At 39.3% G+C, this 21,730-nt stretch overlaps 1 protein-coding gene across 5 annotated transcripts in view; it reads right to left on the bottom strand.

Annotated features, from left to right (window-relative positions):
• The window catches only part of AKAP11 (A-kinase anchoring protein 11), a 52,033-nt gene extending 35,721 nt beyond the window's left edge, over nt 1-16,312 (bottom strand). For 2 of the 5 annotated variants that reach the window (XM_054446225.2, XM_063650790.1), the window contains exons 1-2: nt 15,838-16,312; nt 1,193-1,292 (exon numbers count right to left, since the gene is read on the bottom strand). In XM_054446225.2, the coding sequence (XP_054302200.2) occupies nt 1,193-1,243 (51 nt within the window). In that variant the 5' untranslated portion in view covers nt 1,244-1,292; nt 15,838-16,312. Of the gene's footprint in view, nt 1-1,192; nt 1,293-11,115; nt 11,204-15,392; nt 15,585-15,837 lie in introns of those variants that run through there. The other 3 variants (XM_054446224.2, XM_054446227.2, XM_054446226.2) reach the window with 2 other exon arrangements.
• Between the last annotated feature and the right edge of the window lie 5,418 nt (nt 16,313-21,730).

Raw genomic sequence — 21,730 nt, 5'->3', positions numbered from 1 at the left:
AATTGGCCAGACACAGTGGCTCACACCTGTAATCCCAGCACTTTGGGAGGCCGAGGCGGGCAGATCACGAGGTCAGGAGATCGAGACCATCCTGGCTAACACGGTGAAACCTCGTCTCTACTAAAAATACAAAAAAATTAGCCGGGTGTAGTGGCGGGCACCTGTAGTCCCAGCTACTAGGGAGGCTGAGGCAGAAGAATGGCATGAACCCAGGAGTCGGAGCTTGCAGTGAGCCAAGATCACGCCACTGCACTCCAGCCTGGGCAACAGAGCGAGACTCTGTCCCAAAAAAAAAAAAAAAGTAATTAACATACTGTTTAAGGATAAGTTTACTTTCTATTTTGCAGGCATCCTATAGATTTAGAAGCCATCCTCTTAGAGTCAGCAGTCAAACCTATACATCTTTTAGCTCTCTACATAAATGAATGGCAGGCCCAGAAGCTCATAGGAACACTGATAATTAGAATTTGGAAAGATTAGCAAAGGAGACAAGAGTTACCATAAAAGAGAAGGAAACCAAGAAAAACACTATAATGAAAGTCAAATATTGTCTTAACGTGTAAGGATTGGTCAATGGTGTCATATAATGCAGAAGATGAAGTCCAGAAAAAGAAATAACAAAGACTGTTAATTATCTTCCAGGCTCCATTCTTCCCTTCTTTGTTTATGGGTAGTGCCTCCAAAGTTTTAGCAAAGACAAAAATGTCAAGAAATGGAAGGTTAACCAAATTGTTTTAAGAAAGGAAGCGAGGAGGTTCCTCCTTAGACTAGAAGGAAGAAAGGATTAAGAATCATATTTTGTTTGCTTGTTACTGATTACCCAACATCTAACATATGGCCTGGCTTATAAGAACTCAAGTGTGTATTTGCTGAATGAATGAATAAATGAATGGTAAAGCTAAAGGTATATAAGAAAGCTTACACCTGACAGCCTATATTGCAAAAAGGAGATGGATATCTATGTGTAGATAAAAAATGGGGAGAAAGCACTGTGATCTTTAGGAAATAAAATCATTGTAATCATGATTTTGTATCACTATTTTCATACATGCCAATCTTTGCAGTAGTTCAATGTTACTAATTCAAATAATAAGATTCATTTAAACAAAACATCATAGCTGTAGGACTTAAAAAAAAAATCAACATTTTAATTAAAACTTTCACTAAAAGAAACCTAATAGAGTGAACTTACTTTTCTCACAGATGCTTTAGTCTTCACGTGACTGTTTCTGAAAGTCGCCATAACTATTTTTTGTTGTATATAATCAATGAAGAGTTAATTCACAAAACACCTAAAGAAAACATATTAAAAGAAAACAACTTATTTATTGATCTTAACAATTCAGGCAAGCATTTTGTGCTAAATTAATTTATTTTAACTCAGTCATTAAAAGAAAAATAAAAATGAAAACAAACAAAAATAATCTGAGCACCCCCCCAATTTACTTGCAATCCAGCAAGAATATTTGAAAAATATACGACTATTGGTCCCTTAATGAGATAGAAAATTATTATAAATATCTTATATTTTGGTTCAAAATTATAAAATAGTTTACACCTTTACCTATTCAATCTCACTGCCCTTTTTTATTGCAAAGTGTCAAAGAGAAAGATTTGAAAAACAGTTTTTTAAAAAACATTTTAAAAATAAAAGCTTAAGTAGAGAATATTACAAAAAGAATTCCAACTTCCCTGCCTCCCAAAAGTCACTCATCTCTATGGCAACAGTGAATGCTCTTGACATTCTTATTTCTTGGGCAGAAGGGTTTGATAATACACGAATGAGAATCTGCACATATCAAATTAGATAAATTCTTTATATAGGAAGCTTAAGAGCATACCATTGACAAAATTTCAGAAGACATCCAAGTCAAATGATTAACAGTACTTAACACACACACACCTGCCAGGTGAAACACTCAAAACTAAGTCTCAACTTTTTAAAGATGCTTTAACATCTTTGAGAACTTAAATCCACCCAGGCATTAACCACTCGGTATCTGCATTTGACCACAGTATCTTGTCCATTCATTTAAAATCTACTTGTGCTAGATGCTATGGATACAAGAGAAACAAGATAGATATGGGCCTCCTGCATTCAAAGCATTCAAAGGAAAAAGTTTTATCACAATAAAGAGTAGAAGTGGGGAACTAAATACTTTTTTTAAAAAATCAAATAAATAAAGATTTAAGAAATTCTTAGTTTCAAGTATTTTCAGAAAATCAATCTGGTCTTATAAAGAATTGCCTAGTTGAAGCCAGGCACAGTGGCACATGCCTGTAGTCTCAGCTACTCGACAGGCTGATGTGGGAGGACTACTTGAGCCCAGGAGTTCAAGGCCAGTCTAGACAATATAGTAAGACCCATTTTCTGAAAAAAACAAACAAAAAAATGAATTCCTTAGCTGAGGTTTCCAAGACATTTGGTTAACATAAATTTATACTATGAGGAGATTTATACGCAAAAACAAACTTCAATCTAGCCCCCACCGTCAGAATTTTTAAAAAACTACATTTTAGTGAAGTTCAAATTGTATATTCTTTTGCTATGCAGCTAAGACTACAGCGTGAGTGCACAAACACACACACTTGTTTAGAGATTTCTACATTTTAATTTGTAGACAAAGAAGTACGATTGTATTCTATTCTGAACTAAGATAAGCCCTAGTGGTCTCTATAACAATAAAATCTGATTAATTACTGAAATTGAAGCAGCATCATAAGAAAGGCTCAGCCTAACACAAGGAGTTCCCATCAACACAAGGTAAAGGGTGATACCCCAGAATCCAGAAGAGGATCATGCGTCTTCCTGTGCTGCCTCTTATTAGCTTTGTTTCCTCTGGGTAAACTGTAATGTCTCTGGAACTTTTTCCTCAATGTATATGATACCGTATTTACCAGACAAGTTTACTGTGAGACTCAAATGAAAAATAATTTATAGGAGGTACTTTGAAAACTATACAACACAGGTAAAAGAAGACTTAAATATTTACCTATGGACCAAAATGATCAAGTGGACCAAAAATTATCAAAACAAGGTTTAAGTATAAAAATGTATAGTGGCCAAAGCACAAAGATAATCCTTTTATTTGTCCCAGGCCACTTCACTCTCCTTTCTTCTCCACAGTGTTCTCCTCAACTGCCAGAAAGCCTCAGAGGCAAGTGGTCTTTTCTCAAATGTAACATAAAACATAGAAGCCAGCATAAGGGTTCCAAGAAACCAGAGACTGTCAAAGAGGGCTCCTAAGTAAAGTGGCACCTGCAAGGCAGTGTTGTAATGCATGTCAAAACCCTGGAAATACTTCTTTGACTCAGCATTTCTGCTTTTGGGAATGCATCAAAGCAAATAATGATTCTAGAGCATCTAGCTTATTAACAAGGGCTCATAATGCACCAAGTGTTCTGTTTTGCTAAGAGGTTTATGTAAACATCTCATGTTGTCCTTAAGACTACAGAATAGGACCCCAGTTTGACGATGAGAAAAACTGAGGCAAGAAGAAGCTTAGCAATTTGCCCAAGCCCACACAGTAAATAAATGGCAGAGGTGGGATTCAAGTCCAAATTTTCTAACTCCAGCACTGGGGCTCTTCACCACTCCTCTACAGTGCATAAAGGTTTTATAGTCTGGTTCATTACAACTCACAATAGAAATAAGAAGCAATCTAGATGCCAGAAACAAGAGAGTAATTAAATGATCTTAAGTTCATTCCCACAATGATGCCATGGCAGCCATTAAAAACAATACTGCAGGACGAAGGAATGGCACGCCTTACATCACTTAGTCTCTGAGTCTGCTCCTAACCTTGCCTAAAAGGGAAGTAGGGAAAAGAGATAGGAAACAACAATTACCTTTGCAGCTGCTGACTAAACTCAACTGAGCAAAGATAAACATTAACTCCCAAGAGACTTCACCATCTAATAAATGGGACCAACTATCTAAATGAGCTGCTCACCCTCAGGTGCAACATGCACCTAAGGTAGAAGAAACAGTTTCAAAGTGGGGCAGGGAGAGGTGGGAGTGCTCTGAAACAACACCCGGGATTTGACAGGGCTGGCTACCCCAGTTCACTTTACCCACAATTTTCCTGAATAGCAGATCCAGATAAAACACCCTTATTCAAGATTGAATAATAAAGCAAAGGAATTCAGTATGGGATCTGTGAAGGAACACTGAAAAACAAACAACATATAATATACACAAAAAGAAAAAATCCAGACAAATATAATCATGCCCCTGAGACTCACATTATCTCAGAATTCAAATCATTGTTCGAAATTAATGAAAGAGAAACAGTTTAATTCTATATTTACACTCTGTTTCACTCATGGAAGAAAAACAACTTACTGCCCTACTCCACCACTTTTTCATTGAAACATAAGTAAAATACTGTCTCAGGAAGAAAGAAATCTATTAGAGAATATCTGTGCAACATAAAAGCGAATCCAATATGAGATTATATGACATACTTTAGTAAAGCAAAGAAAAAAATCATCTTTGGAAATGATGCAAAGATTGATGGGGGAAGAAAGGATAACAGCTAGTAGAGCAGGATTTCTTTAGCATCTTATATAATTAGAGAGCACATCGTTTTTGACAGATTTCACAAGAAGAACAAAAATACAGTATATTCACCTAAAATACATTTGTATTATGATAAACTTTTCATTTAGTGCTTTACTGCTTTGTGCCCTATTCTGGATGAAGAAACAAGAGTCCTAAGCAAAGAATAACTAAGTGCGTTATTTATAGTCAAAGAAATTAAAGTGAACCTACATGGCTTGGAAAAAAGAAGATGAGAGACAAGAAAGAGGCAGACAAGGCAAACTACGAAGTGAGCCACTATAGCTCAGGAAACACACAGAAAACTGTCACTAAACAAATGAAATCCCCTTAGAAGTAACAAAAAAGCAGAACAAACATTGCTAAAAACAATGGAAAACCAAGAAGATTTTAAGAAAAATCACAGAATGCAAAAAAGTAAACAAATGAAAGCAATTTGAGAAACAATTATAAAGAATACAGAGAACAGAGATATAGGGCACTTAAAATAAATACATATATCCTTTAGTCCTGCTGTTTCACTTCTTAAAATTTATCCTACATATATCCTTGCACAAAATTCACAAAGATATGTGAAAGACTATTCACTGAAATAAAATGAAAAAACTGAAAATAACCTAGAAGTTCATCAATTCAAAAATTCACATGATTATTACTCAGCTATTGGAAATAATGAGTTAGAGTGATCCATACTGGCGTGAAAGAGCAAGTTGCAGAATGGTGTAAATAGCATGCTCTCACTTGTAATTTAAAAAAAAAAAAAAAAACTGGCCTAGCACAGTTGCTCCCAGCACTTTGGGAGGCCAAGGCAGGAAGATCACTTGAGGCCAGGAGTTCAAGACCAGCCTGGGCAACATGGCAAAACCCCAGCTCTACCAAAAATACAAAAATTAGCTGGGTGTGGTGGTGTATGCCTGTAATCCCGGCCACTCGGGAGGCTGAGGCACAAGAATTGCTTGAACCCAGGAGACAGAGGTTGCAGCGAGCCAAGATTGTGCCACTGCACTCCAACCTGGGCCACAGAGTCTCAAAAAAAAAAAAAAAAAAGAAGAAAGAAAAGAAAAAATTACATACAGACACAACTCTGACACACATATGTAAATATTTGTGCATCCATAGGAAATGACTTGAAGGAGGTACACTAAACTGATGCCAGTGGTCACCCATGACAAGTGGGACTTTTAAATTTTATAAAATGTCATCTATCTACAATATGAGAACATGGTAGATCATTAAGTAAAATAAGACAGGTTCCGGCATATTAGCATTATCCCATTTTGTGAAAAATCTGTATAACTACGTGTGTATCTATATATGTAATATAAAAGAAGACATACACTAGATGAGTACAGACATGGGTTTCATCTGGGTAGATACAATCATGGGTGTTTCATTTTGTGTCTATGTATGTTGACTTTTGTACTTTTCTGAACGAACATAAATTCTTTTACAATTAAAAAATATATATTCTCCAAGTCTTTCCTTATCTCCTCTGACCTAAGAAATGTTCAAGTTGACATCACCTATTACTTGACCTTTTTTGTATCAGGAGAATTAACCATGCCAGTCTGTGAAGCGCCTATCAACAATATTGCCATATCTTGACTCTCTTCCTACTGCACTAGTTCTCAAACCTCAGTACATGTACACATCAGCTTATTTCTAACACACACAACTCCCCCACCAGAAGATCCAAATTCAATAGGTCTACATGAAACATAGGAATCTGTAATTTTAACAAGTGCCACATGTAATTTCTGGTTGAGAAAAACCTGTCTTTCTATATATACATTTCCTTTCCTAAATTATTTCATAACTTGTTACTCAAATACTAATATTTCCTAGTCTTCATCCTTATCCTCGTCTCATTTTATTTAGTTTTTCAAGGACATTTTATCCTTACCTCTGGTTTTAACTTGCAAATAACCCCCTAATTTATTCTTCAGTTCTGTATATCTAATTTCCTATTAGACATTTCCAATTAAATATCCCAGTTACTCGAAAATTTGTATGTTCAAAAGGTAAATAAAACTTTCTCCCTAAACGATCTCCTCCTGTATTCTCTACCTCAGTAAGAGCCATTAAACCAAACCCAACCAGTAGGCCAAGCTGGAAACTGGTCTTCCCCTCAATTCCTACAGACTACCTCGTCTAGTAAATTGCCAAATCCTGACTTGTCATTCTCCTAAACTTCTCTCAAATCTACCCTCTCTCTTCCATCAGCTGAACTGCTACTTACTATTCACACATCAGTTCAAAAACTTCCCTCCCTAAAATAGACTTGGCTCATATCTCTCCTTTATCCCTCCTTGCCCAAATAGTAGCCACCTCCTTTGTGCTCCCTAAGTGGTTTATAGTTTAATCCTTTGGTGCCACTGTTTGCATACTTCCCTCCTGTTGTAAGTTCCCTGAGGACAAAAGTGTTTTATGTATTTTTACATAGTAGGCATTCAAACATCTGCTGAACTAATAAATAAAAAGTAACATATTTAAAGAACAAAGTTCAAAGCATGATGTAGGCTGAAAAACATAAAACAGAATAAAGAACAAAGTATGCCTTCAAATATTTAAATGAGTATGTCTACATTTAATGAGTTTCTGAAAACACATTTGTTTCCAATAATTTCTACTTTACAGTATCTGAGATCACATTTAAAGTAAATGCTCCAAATACACATTTTGACCAAATGCCAAATGGCCAAGTGTTAAAAATTAATATTCTGTTGAATATAACTATAAGAAAACAGGATAGAATATACATGAAACATTGGTTTTAAACATCAGACAACAGGCAACACGGGATTGTGATCCCTGAGAGAAGGGAAACACTGGCTGCCAGCTACTTCCAGGTCACAATACAGGGAAAGGAAAGCCAAGCAGTCTGGTGGTTTCACTGAGTTTTAAACACAGATCAGTTTGGGGAGACCATGATGGCTAGAATTTACAGGGTATTATGTTGGAGGGAGAGCTGAAAGTAAGTGAGAGCCCTACAGATAAACCATAATATATTCCACCAGAATAGAAAAAACTTGTAATGTATCAGGCAATGATAGACTCCTCAGAAGAAGTAGCAGCCTTAGTAGAAGCAGCCTTAGTAGAGACAATAATTCAGCACTATGTTAAAAACTGTTCTGGACCCACACTAATAAATTCTAAAAGCAAGTCCTGAAACAATCCAACATATTCCGAATAACTGTGCAACCCAACTAAATCCAACACACTTCAGTAATATAATAAATCAAGCAAGCAACAGTATAAACTCAATGGCTGGCATACAATAAAAATTACCAAGCATGCAAAGGAAGAGAAAAATATGAACCATAACCAGGAGAAAAAAGGCAATAAATGAAGACCTAGAAATGACAGTGATGATGGCAGGAACAGAAAAGGATTGTAAAACTATAGTACAAATATGTTCCATATACTCAAGAAGTGAGAGGAAAACATCATGATAAGGAGAGAAGGAGAAAATACAAAAGACACCAAAGTTGAACTTTTAGAGATGAAAATTAAATATACTGAAACAAAAACCATACTGGATACAATTAACAGATTAAACTAGAGAAGAAAAGCTCAGTGAACTTGTAGACAATGTAATAGAAACTATCCAAAATGAAACATGGAGAGACAAAACTTAAAAACAACAAACCTAGAGTGTAAGTGACTTTTTAAGCACCATAAAAGGTGAATAACTGGAGTTCCACGAAGAGAGACAGTGAGTGAGCAAGTGAGTGAGAGAGAGAGAGAGAAAGAGAGAGAAAGAAAGAGAAAGAGAGAGAGAAAGAAAGAGAGAGAGTGTGTGTGTGTGTGTGTGTGCACGCGCGCACACTGGGGAAGTGAGTGCAGAAGAAAAAAATATTTGAAGACAAAATAGCAGAGAACTTCCCAAATTTGATGAAAACCATAAACTGACAGTACCAACGAAGCTCAGCAAACCCTAAGAATAAACATAAAGAAAGCCAAGGCAAATCATAACCAAATGGCTGAAAACCAGTGATAAAGAGAAAATATTAATTGACCAGGAAAAAAGTACACATTATATACGGAGGAACCAAGGACAACAGACTTCACATCTATATGAACCAGAAAACAAGACAATGGAGCACTATCTTCAAAGTACTAAGAAGAAAAAAAAAAGCATCAACCCAGATATACTCAATGAAAATATATTTCAAAAATTAAGGCAAAATAAATTTATTCAGATGAATAACGGCCGTGAAAATTCACCACCAGTTGACCACCACTAGAGTAACTATGGAAAGAAATTCTTCAGGCAAAGTAAAACAATACCAGATGGAAATCTGAATCTTACACAAAGGAATAAAGAACATCTGAAATGGTAAATATGAGGGTAATAGAAGTTATTCTTCACTTTTCAATCCCTTTTAAATAGTTAAAATATAACTGTTTAAAAATAGTAACAATGAATTAGAGGGTTTAAGACAGACATATTGATAAAATGTATGACAAAATAGGATAAAAAATGTAGCAGGGGAGATGGAGACAAAAAAAGACTGTCATAGATTTCTACATTAAACATGAAGTGATGTTATTTGAAGAAAACCTGTAATAAGTTATCTTGTAAACCCTAACACAAACACTAGAAAAATAAAACAGAATAATACCTAATAGGTGAACAGCAGAATAAAAGTGATGTTATCCCCCTTTTTGCAAATAAAGAAGCTAAGTTCCTTTCTTGGGTACAGACCTGTTATTTGACTTACAAAATCTAAAACTACTACAGCTATCAGATACTATTTTGTTTTTCAAAACAACAGTCAATCGTATAAAATGATTTTAGTATGTCTTAATATCTATTAAGATATTTGCTTCTTTATAGTTTCTGCCTTTTTCCTTTTTAATCCTCAACCTCATTCCTGCATTCACAATATATATGTTCTTACTGCTACAGGGTTTCTCAATCTCAGCATTACTAACATTTTGGGTCAGATAAGTCTTTGTTGTAGGAGGCTGTGTATGCGTGATAGGACACTTAGCAGCTTCCTTGGCCTCTACCCACTAGATGTCAGTAGCACTCACTCAGCTGCAGTAACCAAAGCTGTCTCCAAATATTACCAAACATTTCCTTGGGGGGCAAAATCACCACTTGCTCTATTTTAGCACTTTAGACTACAGTGCCTTATGTAACAGTTAAATGTCTACATGTCTATGCCCTGCATTGGACTGTAAGTACTACCAAAGTTCAACACATATATTCACCAAGCATCTAAGTAACAGTGATTGGGATACAACACTGAATTTCCTTCCATCGCCATGCCTTACTCATCTCTGCATTCCCCAAAGGCCTTACTCATAATAAGCAACCATACATTTACTGAAGTGAACGAGCTGTACAGTGAAGAGAAATTTCATCAATGACATGAATGCAGACAGGCACTTGGTGGCAAAAGCAACATCACCAAATAGAAAATAGTTAGGGCCACTTACCTAACGACTTTTTATAAAATTAATCCAAGGATATTTGTTCTGTCACTTTTGTTTTCCCAAACAGTCATAGAGAAAATTATTGATTTTTCAACTGCATTCCAGATTGAGATCTACTTATAAGGTATGTTTGAGCCCAACTAGCCATTGGTATTGAAAGGAATAACATGAGTCTAGTTGACAAAGTACTAAGTGTGAATGGCTATTGACTTCAAAACTACCTATTCAGCAACAATAAACACAACTTTTAAAAACAGCATGCAACGGTCCATTGTTAGAAGTTAATTAGAATAATCAGATGAAGGCAGGAGGATAAAACAGTTAACATTTTCATAATAAAAAACTCATTAGACCTACATTTGAATACAGTTTTAAGAAACCACTGTAAAGGATATACGCCCTCAAATGATTATCTTAGTTTCACTATTGAGTGTGCAGTTGTAATATATTTGACTTTCAAAAATATTTTCAACAACTGATTTATAATAAAACTTTGTATACGTGTATGGCAATATTATAAGGATGATATGCTATAATTAAAATGCTATGTAACTGAATACCTACAAAAAAATGCAACGACAAAAAACTAAAATCTCGAGATTGTGCTTTCAACATGAATATGCTCCCTAGAAAATGGAGTAACATTCTTAATCTTGTACGTAGCCCTATCCACAAGATTATTTCTAACAGAAAATGTGTTCAGAATTTTAACCCAGGAACACATTTCTTTTTATCAGTGACATCTATGACACCATGACTCTAAGAGTATATTGCTGAAAAGGCATTTAAGAAGCTCTTACAAACATAAGGATCTATCCTAAGCTGCCAGGAGCCGAAATAAGTCAACAGATCTACTTTGCAGATGGGCTGGTCACAGGAAACACCCAAAAGCCCACACAGAACCTATTAACTAACAGGGTATATTAGAGCATAAAAAAAGAAGAATGTGAAAAATAACTTTTAAGGTTTCAAGCCTAGGTTGCTGAAAGAAAATTTCTTTGCAAATTAGAAGGTAAATTAGAAGGCTTTGCAAATTAGAAGGTAACTGGAAGACAGTGTTTTATATCAACATAGGAATATCCAAGAGGCTGGGTACAGTGGGCGCATACCTGTAATCCCAGCACACTGGGAGGCCAAGGCAGGTGGACGGCTTGAGCCTAGGAGTTTGAGACCAGCCTGGCCAACACGGTGAAACCCCATCTCTACAAAAAATATAAAAATTAGCTAGGCATGGTGGCACACACCTGTGGTTCCAGCTACTCAGGAAGCTGAGAAGGGAGAATCGCTTGAGCCCTGGGAGGAGGTGGTTGCAGTGAGCCAAGATTGCGCCACTGAACCCTAGCCTGGGCGACAGAGCAAGACCATGTCTCAAAATATATAAATTATATAAATAATAATACCCAAAAAAAGAACTAAAACTTAAGAGATTTACTTGGGGTCAGAGCTGGAGATGTTACTCTAAGAATAATCCACATATAGAGAACCTGAAAGCTGGTCTCAGAGACTGGGAAAGAACAGAAATTCAAGAGAGCATCTACGGAAACAACCACGATAAAGGGTTCCAGGGCCGGTATAAAAGGAACCACAAATAAATGTCAGTCAGAAACGTAGGTGAGGTAGAGATTTAGAAGAATTTAGTGTCGCTGAAGTCAAGAAATGGTTTTAAGCATGAGTGGTCAGCACTAGACTTCTAAACCTCTTGAGTGCAGAAATTCTTTCCTCTCTGAACATGACCTTATCACAGTACCTGCCACACGGTATGCTCTCGACAAATACTAATACTGTACCCTTGCATTGTGCCTGCCATATGCCAGCCACTGTTTAATTGCTTTACACACATGAATTCATAATTCTCACCACAGAAGGTGCTATTATGCCCATTCTACACATAGGGAAACTGAGTCATCAAGCATTTCAGTAATTTGCCTTAACTCCCACACCCAGGAGAATCTGTCCTGTAAAGAGACTACTGGTTAGATCTGGTTAGAACATTACCAAGCTGAGAGCAAGTTCAATGCAGTGCCAGAGGAAGAACTCAAATTGCAGGATGTTAAAGCACACCTGAGGTATCCATCACTTCCTCCCTGTCCACTCTCCTTTTGTTAAAGATGTTGGCATGGCCAGTTTAAAACGTGCAGCCCTGCAAACTGTGAGACAAATCTAAGTCTCTTCCTCATCCATTTTTCCCATTCCCATCTTTCCTCACTCCCCATCCAACTGTGCTAGAAGCAGAAACCTGAACAACTGGATTCTCTCTCTAGAAACATAACTGAGACTTGGAGATGTTTACTGAGAACCATGTTGCATAGTCAGTGAGTCTGGTGTTGGCATCATGGCAAACCAAAGTCTCATGCAAATCAAAGTCTTGGGGAAGTGGAAACCAAGAGCTTTAAAGAGAAGGTCAATCTGAAAGAAACTGGAACAGACCTGCGGTGAGTAGCAGAGACATAAGACCATGTGCTTCCAGAGAAAAACTGGAAGAGTAACTGCCTGAAGACTTTCTGGTTCCCAAAACGCTGAATTGGAATCATGCAATGGACTTCAGCAGCACTGTATGACAAATGCTTTCTTTTTAAGTAGGCTAATTAAATTGGCTTTTTCTTCCTTGCAATCAAAGAATCCTCAAACCATTACGGGAGGCAGAAATAAAAACACTGAGTAAGCACTAAATTTTTGAGGTGGGTATGAAGAAAATGAGGCTCATTTAATTAATAGACCTGACTCCCAAACCCAAACTCTTTATAATATACCTCATTTTCATTCAAGTAACATCCTCTCTGTTCCAGGCCTCTACCCCATTTATTTTATTTCCCAAGAAACATTCTCAGATTATTCTAAAAATGATAACTTTTCTCCTTTTACCATGTCCAGTCTCTAATCTACAAATTTCAAATGCCTTTACTCCAGAAGTTTTTTGTTGTTGTTTTTTGAGGCAGAGTCTCACTCAGTCGCCCAGGGTGGAGTGCAGTGGCACGATCTCGGCTCACTGCAATCTCCGTCTCCCAGGCTCAAGCAATTCTTGTGCCTCAGCCTCTCGACTAGATGGGATTACAAGCATGTGCTATGACACGTGGCTAATTTTTGTATTTTTTAGTAAAGACAGGGTTTTTCCATGTTGGCCAGGCTAGTCTTGAACTCCTGGTCTCAAGTGATTCACCCACCTCAGCCTCCTAAAGTCCTGAGATTACAAGTGTAAGGCACCAAGCCTGGCCCAGAAGTATTTTTTTAATAAACTTTTACATGTAAGGATGACTGGAAGAATCAAGACATTTGGATCTTCCCAGGCTGCTTTTAAACTGATAAAGCATTTTTCTTTCTCTTCCCCATATTACCAGCTTATTGACCCTTAACTCATGCCCAGGCTTAACTTAAAGCTTTTCTCGACCTGTCCTCACTCTTCAATCCTTCCAGGTAGTTGATTAATAAAATGCAGACCACAAGACAGGAAAAAAAACAAAATCAGTTACCCTGTCCAAAGTTACTTCAATTACTTTTGAAAAACCAAACACCACACACCCTACAAGTTTGAAACTCTTGCCAAAAGGTTATGAAGACCAGCCAAAAAATTTATTTTTCTATTTCTGAAAATTAGTTTGCTAAGATGGAGTAAGAAGGAATTTCTTCTAATCAACACTGGTCTCCTCTGCCCATTCACAAAGAGATATTTTCTAAGTCTTTCACATTTTTGTCACGTATAGACAGAATTCCTCTATTTACAACTGGCATTTTCTCTTAAAATGGCCCTAATATATTGTCCAAATTTGTTTGAGTTCCTTTTCCAGACAGTAAGTTCCTAAAATTAAAAAATAAAAAAATTAAAAGTACCATATTTTTTCCAGCCTCTAAAGGCAAAAGAGGACTTCTTTAGCCTCTAGACTTATCCCTGGAGTTCAGGGAGCTAGAGAAGGCTAGAGAATTTCTCACTATGGTTCCATGTCTTAGGCAACTTCCCGTATCCTCAACAACTGCAAAATATCACTGGCCTAGGAGTCCACTGCTAGGCCCTTATCAATCTTGTCAATACTGCAGTTATGTGGGTACATACACTAGTCTCTAGCTCAGCTTGGGAACCCACTTCTTCCCTGATTCCCTTACACTCTTTGACCTTTCATAAATTACTGTTACAGCTACAATAGTGACATTCACTGTCCACCCCGGGTTAGTTTTGTCAGGAGGAACAACGACAAGAAAAAATGAATAATCAGGGTACCGTTTGAAAAAGTAAATGTGTTTTTCAAAAAAAAAAAAATCATTTAATTGCACTATTTTAACTGACACCAATCATGCCAGGCACTGGGCTGCCATCCTAAAATCATGACATTAAAAAAAATATATCTGTGCATTACTGATACCCCATTTTTTCTTAGTACTCCATATTTTGAGTATTTTCAGACATAACGAAATAATAATCGACATGACATTTCTAAAACAGTGGGAAGCAGCCAAGCAAAACGAGCATTTTGCAAGAGATTGAAAAGCTGAAAAGAGAAGAGGAATTAACTCCAGTTTGTACTAAAGCTATTTAGATATGTGTCTCAGCAGTCTTTCTCACCATGAAACTCCTTAACATCTAAAGCTAAACCACATCCAACTTTATATGGTTTTAGAAGACAGAGAAAGCAGAGAAAAAAGTGAAAGCTGATAATACGGGGAAGAGAAAAAATGTCAGCTTTTACTGTCATTGTCACCTTTTTTTTAATACTTCGGTTACATCTACATATTTTTTATAAAGCAGCTTAGATGCCTGGATTAACAGCAGTATACTCAATCCATTCGGAGTACTTTATGGCCAGCCTTAAGCCATTATTAGCCTAGGAGGGTATTTGACAGCAAATCCAAATATCAATACTTCGAGGGGCCGCTTGACGCCTTCCGTTTCTGTCACAAGATCTGAGCAGCGCCTGCTTCCAGGGCTCCGGGGTTTTGACAGTGAAGGATGCTGTTCGGGAACAAAGTGCAACGTCCTCCCAACCGCTCCAAATGTTCCTGTGCGCACACCACGAACACACACTAAGCACGCGCACCACGCACCCGGGGGCCGTCTCTGAAGACCACCCCGGGGATGGAAACAGCCTGTCATTAAAAGGTGCGGCAGCCCCACCGCCACACTTGGGACCCCAGGAAGACGCGTCTCGAGACCCAGCACCTCCCTCTACTCTGGGCCCGGTGCCGTGAGTTTCCTCCCTCGGCCGCGCTCCTCCCGCCCTCCTCCCTCCGCCATGCGAAGGCGCAGCTCTCGAGCGGCCCCGAAGCCAGAAGCGGGACCACCGGCAGGCGGAGGGGCTGGGGCGCCGGAGCCGGGCCGCTCCATCCATGCCGGCCGCACACCCGCCGCCACCCCATCTAAACGCAGCCTCCGCGGCAAGCACGTCGGCGCCCGGCTCACCTGGGGGCCGCAGCCTCCGCAGCTCACGGACATGTCACCGGCCGCAACGACCCGTGAGCGAGCCGGGCAAGCAAGCTGGCCCCCTCCTGCGCTGACCCCCAGCCCTCCCCCCTCCCAGCCCCGCGGCCCGCCCCCGCCCTGCCCACCCCTCGGCTTCCGCCGCCGCCGCAGCTCCTGCCCGCAACACCGCCTACTCTCCACGCCTCCCACTCTCTCTCGCGAGAGGGCAGCGCGCCTCTCGCGAGAAGAATTCCGCGGCCGAGCCCGCGCAAAAGTGGGTGGGCGTTTAAAAAGGGAAAGAAGGAACAGGAAAAAAAAGCCTTCCCACGTGCTCCGGAGCAGCCCGCGGGGCAGCCCCGCTGGTCACATGACTTAAAGGGGGCCTCTCCATTGGCCGGGACCCGCTCAGCCTTGGGAGCTTTAAATTCGAGGGCGACCTACGAACCTGCGGCGGACGTCTTGCGCGCTTCCTGGTCCGTTGCCTTGGAAACGGCTTAACCCTTTCCTCTGGCAAGTCCCCAGGCCTTGGCTTGCTCCGCAGATTTGGTTTCAGGCTCTGCCTCTTTTCCGTCGACCCCTTAGTCTTAACAGCCTGGGGCCAGCTGGGCTCCTTCTTCGCCACAAGGCTAGTTTTGCTTTCTTCCGAAGCCCGGGGCTCTTCCCAAAGTGGCAGCCCCACCAGATCCGAAGGCCCATGGAAGGCTCATCCTTTCTGATGGCTCCGCCCCTTCTCCCAGCATCTCCAGGGAGGACCACTCACAGCGCACCGGGCAACCGGCCCTATCCCAGTCAAGAAGTAGCTTCCGGGGTTCTCAGGGCCCTAGTGCTCACCCTGATGTCTTTACATGGTATGGAAATCGGAAAGTAAAGCTTTGGTCACTGGGAAGCCTAGCCAGAGATGAAAAGCTGTTATGCTGATTATTTTCACCTAAAATCGGAAGGGCCAGTCCAGTCAAATTGCCCTAAAGGGCATCTGTTCCTCAAGAGAGGAAACACCTGGCAATGAGAAAGACATTTTTGAGCGTATCCTCGTTGTGAGTTAAGTTTTGCCCTGTTCAGAGGAGAGGGTCACGGACGAAAGGGTGCATTCATTTGTTCATTTCTTCATTCAACAAACACTACTCCAGGCTGTTGATTGAACAATGATGAAGACAAGTAGTGTAGATTCTAGGGAACTTATCTGAGGGTGAAAAGAAAAAAAAAATCTGTTGGTTTTAAGCTGTATGCAAAGAAGTTACAATAAGTGACGTGATGGTGATGGTGATTGAGTGGCTAGTAAAGGGGATGCCCTTTTAAGGAGGAGATATTTTAGCAGCGATTTGAATAACAGTCAGACGCAAAAATCAGAGCGTAGAGCATTCCAGGAAAAGCATAACACTAATTCAAAGGCCCTAAGTAAGAATTTATTCTAGTGCATTTGAGGGAAGAGGAAATGAGAAAGTAAACTTTCTTGAGCCTGGAGATGGAAACTGTAAGAGTTAAAGAAAGAAAGAAACACAAAAAGCAGCTTAACAGAGACAGGTTTATTTTGGAGAATAAACCTGAGAGGGGCTTCTGGCCGATTTCCGTCAGGAGTGTTCTTTTTTACAGACTAAAGGTATTTAGTGGTTTAGGGAGGGAGAGCATATTGTAGGCTTGGAATGTTTCTGGGTGGAGGAGAGTTTTATTGCCACGGGTGTAATGTCTGGTTGCAGGGGAGGCATATTTCTGATCAGAGGGGGGTTTATCTCAGGGTTGGAATGTTTCTGGTCGGAAGTGTCATTTGTGGTTTATGGTCATGCTGACATTAGCCATTAGTCTGATGTTTCTGGGACTGGATTTAGGCGGTTTTTAATCAAGGGGAACTTAAAATGGCAGTGCTTGTCCAAGATGGTAATGCTCTTGCTCTGTCAGAAACTAGCACGGGCCAGATCCTGTAAGGCTTTGTTAGCCAAGAAAGGAATTGAAAGTTTATTCTAAACGCAATATAAGGTATTACAGAGTTTTTAAGAGGGGAGAGACACCCAGAGTTTACTTTTTTAAAAAAAGTCTCATCCTTGAAAAGAATGGGTCTTAAAGAGGCCAAAGCAGAAGTAAGGGAGATTAGGAGATTTATAGGCCAGGTGACAGACAGTCATGAAATTTAATTTAATTTCCATTGATCTCAACATTTCTAAAATCCATTAGGTCAGAGTCCTGATGCTGTTTCTGCCTTTGTTGAAACACGTGGATTTCTCCTAATTACTAGGAAAAATAAAATGGAGGATTTTCTTTTGTTACCTGGGGGAAAACAAGTGGCTGAAAAGGAAGGGCCCATCTTTAATTTTTTTCCCTCCATTACGCTACACTGACAACCACCTCTGTTGTCTATTCTTAAAGTCAATTCTGAGAACAGAAAATGAAATTCTATGCAGGTACTTATTCTTTAGTGTAAGATTTGAAAAGATAGAGGTTGAAAGCTCGGAAATCAAGAGGATGTTTCACCAAAAGAAACGAATCAGGAGGTGAGTTCCAACTCGAAGCTCTGTCATTAGTGATACAACCAAATCAAGGTTCCTTATCACCACTGAGTCTCAGCTTCCTCATACATAAAACAAAGCAATTTAACTAGCCTACACCTAAAGTAGTTAAGCCTGAATTACACTTTAACATGCACATACCAGTAGGACGGAAGCTGGAAAGAGAAATGAAATGATTTTTTATGGAAACCTAACAGAGTCAGCAGCTCAACCCATATGAAATTAGACATACACACACACACACACACACACACACCAGCTGAATAACTCTGAAAGTGGTTGATACAGATACCAGGAATGCTTCCCTAAGAAACCTTGGCCTTCTCAGAGTGTGGAAATGGAAACACTGCCACCTGCTCAACCTCGAATTCCGTTTCTCTTAAGCTATTTTGAACCTGTGTAGTATTAAATAATGATTCATATGTTCCTAATCAGAGTTTAAGAACTAGATAGCAAATTTTTTAAAAGGTCTGAGGCAATATCCTAAAGTTAAGCTAACACCTTAATTTTAACGAAAGCAAGATTTCAAGATACATAGGGCTACTTTTTAAAAGGAAAAACGCCAAAAAGAGAAAAAGTACTATTTTAACAAAGTAGGACCATTCTTTTAAAATGCTAATTGAGTACTTTTTGAGTGTTTACAGCCCTCTTAATGATTAACTGAAACAGCTGCTTGGTACTGCTAATTTAGATGAACTCTGGGCCCAAATCTCCCAATCGAACATGTATTAACAGAGCCCGAAATAAATCCTCCCAACTCACCTTAGCAAGACAGTCATTGTGGTCTCTTGTGCTAGCTACAATTATTTGCAGTACAATTAACACAAAGTGAGAAAAAATTAGGATTGAGATCCAGTTCTGCTGTGTCCCCAGTTCCTGGATTCTTTTTAAAACTGTGTTAACAGTTTTACTGAGATGTAATCCATCTACCATACAATTCAGTGCTTCTGGTAGATTTACAGTTGTGCAACTGTCATCAAAATCTAATTTTAGCAGTTTTGTTCCTCCCTAAAAGAAACTCATGTACTCAGTAGCAGCCAATCAACTTTATGTCTCTAAAGACTTGCCTATGCCGAAGCTGGAAACCATCATTCTAAGCAAACTATCACAAGGACAGAAAACCAAACACCATATGTTCTCACTCTTAGATGGGAGTTGAACAATGAGAACACATGGACACAGGACACAAGGCAGGGAACATCGCACACCGGGGCCTGTCAGGGGCTGGGGGGCTGGGGGAGGGATAGCATTAGGAGAAATACCTAATGTAAATGACAAGTTGATGGGTGCAGCAAACCAACATGGCACATGTATACCTATGTAACAAACCTGCACGTTGTGCACATGTACCTTAGAACTTAAAGTATAATAAAAATAAATAAAAAATAAAAAAGACTTGCCTATTCTGGACAGTTCATATAAATGGAGTCATACAATACATGGTCTCTTGTGTCTCACTTTGTTCATTTAGCATGTGTTAAAGGATCATCCATGTTGAAGCATGTATCAGTACTTCATTTATTTTTTATTGCCAAATAACAATTCCATTCTATGTATATAGCACAGGTTATTGGCCAGCTTATCAGTTGACAGACAATTCAGTTGTTTCTACTTTTTGGCTATTATGAATAATACTGCTTTGAATATTCCTATACAAATTTTGTGTGGATGTTGCTGATTCTTTTTAATACTCTAAAAAATAGAAGACATTCTATTTATCCCATTTACAGAGTTCATATTTCTCCTCCTAGCACCGTTCCTTTGCTTCCAGGATTTGTCTTTTTTGCCTGCTGGTTGAAGTATGTGCACTCTATCTCCAGAGGGCTGCCATTTCTACTGCATCTGACCATGCCACTCCCCTGCTTACAACCCTTCAGTGGCTTCTCATGGTTTTCCTCATAATCTGCTTTTCTCCTTTGCTCTCATATCATTCTCCCTTTCAGACTGTCCCCTTTTCAGTTCCTCAAAATAGGACCAGACCCTGCCTGCCTCATCACTTTCCACAGGCTGTTTCTTCAGGATCCAATATTCTTTCTCTGTCCATCCCTGTTAACAGCTGAATGCCCAAGAATTCTTCAGCTTTCAACTCTACTGTCACTTCCTCAGGAACTCTTGTCCTAACTCCCCAGACTAAGTAAATCCCCTTTATTTACTTAGATAGTAGGACTCCCTGCTTTTTCTTCAATGCATTTATCAACTTATAACAATTTTTATTTGTGTGGTTACCTGGTTAATGTCCGTCTCCCTCCTCCACTAAACTATAGGATCCATGAGCAAGCGCTGTTTCTGTTTTTGCTTAGGAGTTCCTAAGGCACATAGTAGGTACTCAATAACTATTCAAAAAAAAGGGAAGGGGGGAAGGAGGGTGTCTTACCAGACTATTCTTTGTTCTCTTTAATTTGTATTGCCAGGAGTCCTCAGTAAAGTCCTGATAAATGTTATAAGCCAAATCTGTGCTATGTTAAGGGAAATGAATGTCAAGGCATGTCCCATGCTTGGGATGGTGCAGCAGGGGGAAAACAGGTGTCCCCTGCTCATGCTCCTCACAGAAACGGGGTGGGGAGAGGAGAGACCAGTGGTGTACAAAGGAGCCAGGGCGGCAAGGGTGGCAAGTCAGGGAACACAGCCTGTGTCCAAGGGCACCCAAGAGGGTGCCTGGGAACCCCTGTGTGTCTCTTAGGGACATTTTAGTGGGCTAATTTCCAGCAATCAAATTGGTGGTGTCTCCTCCACTGTAATTTTGTAAGTTAATGGAAATATTTCTTTCATTTTTAGACATACTGTAGTAGAAACAAGACATTTGGGTTATAGGCACATGAAAGAATTATGACCCAGCAAGGTTGAATGATTTATTCTAGATCACGTGGGACACTAAATGGAATAGTTCAGGCTAAAATTAGCTAGTTTGGTCTGGTCCTATCTTTCAACAAAACTAAGCCTAATACACAAAGCTAGCCTCTCAGCTTAATACCCTTGGTGACCTTCTGACTACAAAGGCAGGCATCATCTTTCCCCAGGAGCTTTGGAGCTTTACAGTAGCAGCCTCTGACAGCCAAGAGCAGATTCCATGTCGCTTCCTGTTTGAAAACTTGAGTCTCCCTTTGGCCCACTTGCTGAATTCCTGCCTGAGTGATATTTCCTGCCTGAGTGATGGTCCCAGCTGGTGGTTCACTTGTAAAAGTGAGATGTCAAGTCCTTCTTTTCTACATTGTTCAGTTTTGGGATTTTGTTTTTTATGATTATGAATTAATACACACATTATATAGAACATTAGAAAATATAAGAAAAAATAATGGAGCAGACCAGTTATTTGGTGATTGCTTTACATGTATTATTTAACTTATTATTATTTTGTGTTTGTTTGGAGACAGAGTGTCACCCAAACTGTAGTGCAGTGATCATAGCTCAGTGTAGTCCTGAGCTCCTAGGCTCAAGAGATCCTCCCCACTTACCTCCAGTGTAGCTAGGACTACAGGTGCGCACCACTGCATCTGGCTATTTTTTAAAATTTTTTGTAGAGATAGAGTCTTGCTATGTTTCCCAGGCTGGTCTTGAACTCCTGCGCTCAAGCCTCCCAAAGAGCTGGGATTCTAGGCGTGAGAAACTACATCCGGCCAAATTTATTAATACTTAATAAACCAATGTATTAATAAAACATTCTGAAAGGGGAAAAATGTGGAAATTACAGTTTCAGCAGCCATTTAAATATGTAAAGTTGCTTTTTAAGTTCAAGAGGTGAAATACCTCTTTCGTGCCTTTGGTTTGAATGCATATTATGTCACAGTCTACTGTATAGTTTATAGTGTACACACTGTCAACCTTAATGAGATTCAGAAAATA

The sequence above is a fragment of the Pongo pygmaeus genome, chromosome 14, assembly GCF_028885625.2.
Source record: "Pongo pygmaeus isolate AG05252 chromosome 14, NHGRI_mPonPyg2-v2.0_pri, whole genome shotgun sequence".
Classification (NCBI taxonomy): domain Eukaryota; kingdom Metazoa; phylum Chordata; class Mammalia; order Primates; family Hominidae; genus Pongo; species Pongo pygmaeus.
This window is presented reverse-complemented; position numbering and strand designations above follow the sequence as displayed.